At 45.0% G+C, this 5,213-nt stretch overlaps 1 protein-coding gene across 1 annotated transcript in view; it reads left to right on the forward strand.

Moving 5' to 3' along the window:
* The window catches only part of LOC102846668 (oncostatin-M-specific receptor subunit beta-like), a 97,553-nt gene extending 92,995 nt beyond the window's left edge, over window positions 1-4,558 (forward strand). Inside the window, exons 15-17 of the mRNA XM_006889578.1 lie at window positions 494-575; window positions 3,286-3,358; window positions 3,947-4,558. Of these exons, the coding sequence (XP_006889640.1) occupies window positions 494-575; window positions 3,286-3,358; window positions 3,947-4,558 (767 nt within the window). The remainder of the gene's footprint in view (window positions 1-493; window positions 576-3,285; window positions 3,359-3,946) is intronic.
* Window positions 4,559-5,213: the final 655 nt, after the last annotated feature.

Below are 5,213 nucleotides of genomic sequence, written 5' to 3' on the forward strand. Positions count from 1 at the left end.
TTAAAATTAATAAAATAAAATTTTAAAAAATATCAGTCCTTGTATCTGCTTGGATCGCAGTTCTTCTACAGGCCACTGTAGTGAGAGTCCACTTTTGTTTGCTTACTACTAACTCCCCAAACAAACTGCAGCGTGAGGCAGAGTCATGGAGCTGGGGAAGGTCCTCCTAACATGAAGCACCAGCGAGGGGACGGGGAGGCGGGTGTGTGGACAGCAGAATTCTATCACAGGGAGGGAACCAAGAGCTGGGAGTTACGGCCCAACACATCACAGTAGGAAGGAGCTTGAGTCCTAAGGTGATGAAGGCAGATGGCTTGGTTCCCCCCAATCTGGAGGAATTCATGTTGTATTTGGGACCAACAGAGGAATCAATGGAGGAATACCAGCCATGCACAGTTTCCCTCAGCCTCTCCTCTTATTAACATCATTCTCACTGGTGGTGTTACCGAGGACAGGAAAGCACTCCTAATGCCCTTTGCCTTTTTCCTTGCAGCCCGTAAGCTGCTCCGCATCATACTGCCCACGTTTTTCTGTGTTTTGCTCGTCATGATCGCATGCTACTTGAAAATTCAGTGGTAAGTGTGTGAGCACGATTTTACATGGGGCGTGAACAAAGTAAATTCTCAAGACTGTAAATAAGAGACAGGACAATAAATAACCTGAAGGGAGGGAAAAGCACTAAAAAAGAGAAGGGAAAGGGAGCAAAGGCTTCCAATTTATTTCAGAATTCTGCTTTTCATGCAGACAGAGGAGGAAAAGAAAGGCCATTTAAAGTAACAAAATTGAGACTGTGTCTCTATTAATAACAGGAATAGCTTAATAGGGAGCTCTGGTGGCAAGAAGCTGCACCGCAGTCCTAAAGGTACTCGGTTCAAGGACACCAGCTGCTCTGTGGAAGAAGGATGGGCAGTCTCCTCATGTGTGATTAACTGCCTCAGGAAACCCACCAGAGAGTCAGATATGAATTGGTTCCGACTCTATGGAACATTCTTCTAAGTTGTACAGCACTCTTCTATCAATATGCTGCACTTAGGTAACCTGGAGCTGCTGTGATGCTGAACTGTTTGCCACTGGGGTGTCAAATGCCATAATGGTTGCCCATGGTGGACAGTGTTTGGTGGAGCTCCCAGTTTCTAAGGTTTTGAAGCAGGAATAGCAACCACTTCCTAAACAACATGCCTCCTGAAACTCTATTAGCTTTGATAAATGTTGATAGTTATAGAAAGTCTTCGGGGCCTTTTGTTCATAAGGTCACCATGAGTCATGCTCGACTCAATGGCAATCAACAACAGCAACTATGGTGCACAACAACAATACTTATATCATGCAATTAGAATCATTTGAGTGGCTGGACTTTATGAGCAGGAATGTGGCATCAGTGTTAGAGGAAGACTTATCAACAACCTGTGTTACGCAGATGACACAACATTGCTTGCTGAAACTGAGGAGGGCCTGGAGCATTTTCTGTAGAGGGTCAAGGACTATAGTTTTCAACATGGATTGAAGCTCAACATAAGAAAACAAAGATTCTCACCACTGGCCAATTGGCAGCACCACAGTAGATGGAGAAGAGATTGAAATTGTTAACAAGTTCAGCTTGTTCAGCTCCACAATCAGTACTTTGGGCACGATCAGTCAGGAAATCAGAAGACAAAAATGCATTGGGAAATTCTGATGTCAGGGACATCTCCAAAGTGCTTAAGAGCAGCGATGTTAGTCTAGAGACTAAGGTGTGCCTAATGCAAGCCATGATCTTTGCATTTACTTGATGTGTATTAGCTGGACAAAGGCTAAAGATTACAGAAGAATTGATGTCTTTGAGTTGTAGTGGTGGAGTATTGCACATTAACCACAGACTGCCAAGAGAACAAACAGGTCTTACCTGGAGAGGGTGAAACCAAGCTGCTCCTTCAAGGCAAGGATTTTGAGGCTTCATCTTACATACTTTGGGCATGTAGCCAGGAGGGACATTATACTTGGAAGGGTAGAGGATCATGCAAAACAGGATGTTACACAGTAACTGGGGTAATGGAGGAAAGTGTGCCAAGGTCAGTGAGATTGGTTCAGGGTAGGGCAGTGTTCTGAGCTCTGGGCACAGGATCACTGTGAGTCGTGGTTGATTTGATGGCACATAGCAATAACAATGCTTATATGCCACTTTTTATGTGTATGCCAGTGTTCCAAAAGCTTTACAAAGAATAACAATTTTTTCTCACCACACCACTATCAAGTGCCATAATCCTCTCCACTGAACCAATAAAGAAATTTCAGTATTGCTGCTGTTGTCAGGTACTGACTCCAACTCAGAGCAAACCTGTGGTCAAAACGGCAAAACGTTGGCTGACGCTCTCCCATCCACCCAGTCCCTGCTCCATTGTTACAGTCGCTGTGTGGGTCCATCCCCGTGGAGGTCTTCCTCTCCTCCTCTGACCCTCCACTTTCCCAGCTCGATCTCCTTTCCCAAGGACTGGCACTTCCTTACAACATGCCCAGAGTATGTGAGGCAAAGCCCCGCCCTCCTGGCCTCTACGGAACACCCTGGCTGCACTTTTTCCAAGATAGACTTGTTTGGTTTTTTGACTGCCCATGGGATAGTCAGTAATTTTCACCAACAAAATTCACAGACATTAGTTCTTCTTTGGTTTTCAATAGTAGTTGTCCCACCAATGAACCTTGGCTTGGATCAGTCACACATTTATTTTTAAATTCATAGATATCCTTGCTCTTCAACACTTTAAAGATGTCTTCGACAGCAGATTACCCCAGTGCATTTTTTTTGCATGTATTTTGTTTTCTTGAATATTTCTATCAAGCATGTTGTAGAACCAAGTAAAATGAAAATAATGACAACTTCAATCTTTTCTCCATCCATCCTACCCTGATGTTTCCTAGTGATCCAGTGGTGAGGAGTTTTGTTTTCTTGATGTTGAAGTATAATCCATATTGAAAGTTACAGTCTTTGATCTTTTTCAGTGTTTCAAGTTCTCCACTTTCTGAAAGCAAGGTTGTGTCATCTGCATAATGCAGATTGTTGAAGAACTTCCTCAAATTTTGGTACAGTATTCATCTTCATAAAGTCCTGACTTTTGGCTTATTTGTTCAGAATATGTATTGAAAAAGTATGGTGAAAGGATCCAGCTTAGAGCATGGACAATTAAGTAGTTGTTCGAAATGGTTCAGTTAAGAAGTGGTTAACGATTCACACCCAGCAGCTGCGTCTGGAGTGCTCATCTCAACTCTCCCACCATCTTGCATGATTCAGTCTCATTTTCGTTGCTTCTCTAGGATGAAAGAGAAGTGTTATCCTGACATTCCAGACCCTTACAAGAGTCATGTCCTGTCAGTAATAAATCTGAAGGTAAATGTTTAAGAAATATTTTCTATTTTTTTAAGAAAATGTATTGATTTCTTCTGATTGGAAAATGTGTTTGGTTTACAACATATTGCTATGTGCCATTGAGTAGACTCTGACTCAGCGAGCCTAGGAACAAGGGCTCTCAACCTGCCCTGTGTTGAGCCCACCTCAGTCTCTGGACACACATGACCCTATTGTCACAGTCATTGTGTTAGTCCATCTTACCTGGGGTCTTCCTCTCCTGCACTGTCCCTCCACCTTTCCAGGCACAATTTCCTTCTCCAAGGACTGGTCCTTCCTGGCCACGTACCCAGAGTATGTGAGACAGAGCTTCAGAATCCTAGCCTCCACGAGCAACCTTCTCCAGGATAGACCTGTTGGTTCTCTTGGCAGTTCATGGAGTATTCAATATTCTTTTCCAGCTCCACAATTCAAAGGCATTGATTCTTCTTTTGTCCTGTGAACAGCTGACAGAGACAAAACCCGCGTAGGATGAAGCTCTGAGCACACTGCATGGATTAATTCACATCTGTGCACACGCACACCCCTTGTATGTGTGTATTTACGTATTTATTTTTCCCTTCCTTCCAGGAGATCCCTCACCTGACAATAATGAACATCAACGAGTGCAGGATAGATGCGCTTGAGATTGTGAACAAGCTGGAAGGGAGTAAGACACACTCCTCACACACCGACAGGTCGCTCGCCAAAATGGAACCCACCTTGTCAGTGGATTACCTTTCCCTGCTTTCAACAGAAAAGAATCCCTCCGACCCAAGAGGCTCCTTCGGTTTTAAGAATTCCTCTGACCGAAGAAACTGCATCTGTTTTGACAACAAGACCTATAACTGGAAAATTTCTGACCTTGATTCTTATGACCAAATCGCCCAGTCCCCTGTCACAACACTAAGCCAGCGGGGACCGCTGAAGGCATCGGAAAGTGTAGTAAAAGTAGACAAAGACTATGTGAACTCCCTGGGAGGAGTCGCAGCTGGAGAAGCTGGCTTGCATTACGTGTCCCAGTTGGCCTCATGCTTGCCTTCAGATAAGGACAGGCTCCCTGGTGATGCCCCAGTGCCAGCACCCTGTACCATTTACCAAATGCAGGTGGCAGTACCCACGAGCCCAGCCTCATCTCCCTGCAGTGAAGCCAGCAGCCGGTCCTCAGTTGCCCTTTTAGATCAGTGTGTCCACTATGGCTGACCAGCATATCCTCTGCATGCCTGGATGCTACACAGACTTGAGGGGGCGGCGAAACATCACCAGGAGGTGAGGACCTGCATCCCAGTGAACTACTGCCACCTGCTGGTGTGACTCAGTATGAGACCTCTGATACCTTGCCGCTGAGCCCTGGGGGCACCATCCTTAAAACATGCAGCTGCAACACAAAGCTGGTGGTTTGAACCACCAGCCAGCCACTCTGTGGGAGAAAGGTGCAGCCGTTTGCTTCCATAAAGTGATTTGTTTCTGTAAAGATGTACAGTGTTGGAAGTCATAGGGGGCCAGTTAATCTGAGTCTTGTTAGGGCCTCTGAGAGTCCAAATTGACTTTATTGTTTTGTCTGGGTGAGTTTCTTTGGCAGCATTTGGGGAGAGTGCAGAGGCCAGAGCTGTGACACTCGGTTTTCCTTCTCAGAGCAGCTTTGCAGGACCTGAGTCGATGCATGTTTTGCTGTTGGTTGTTTCAGTCATCTATAACAATCACTTGACATAGTGCTGCTGTTGTTTTTATGTATTGTTGAGACGAACTCAACTAATAGCCGTCCCTTCAACATTTTTTTTTAGAGGCTATAAAGTGTATGGGAGGAGACTGCCCGTTTTTCTCTCATGGAGACCCTGGAGGACTAGAACCATCTGCC

This window comes from Elephantulus edwardii, unplaced genomic scaffold (genome assembly GCF_000299155.1).
Source record: "Elephantulus edwardii isolate Elephantulus edwardi_28Jun2011 unplaced genomic scaffold, EleEdw1.0 scaffold00079, whole genome shotgun sequence".
In the NCBI taxonomy this organism is placed as follows: Eukaryota; Metazoa; Chordata; class Mammalia; order Macroscelidea; family Macroscelididae; genus Elephantulus; species Elephantulus edwardii.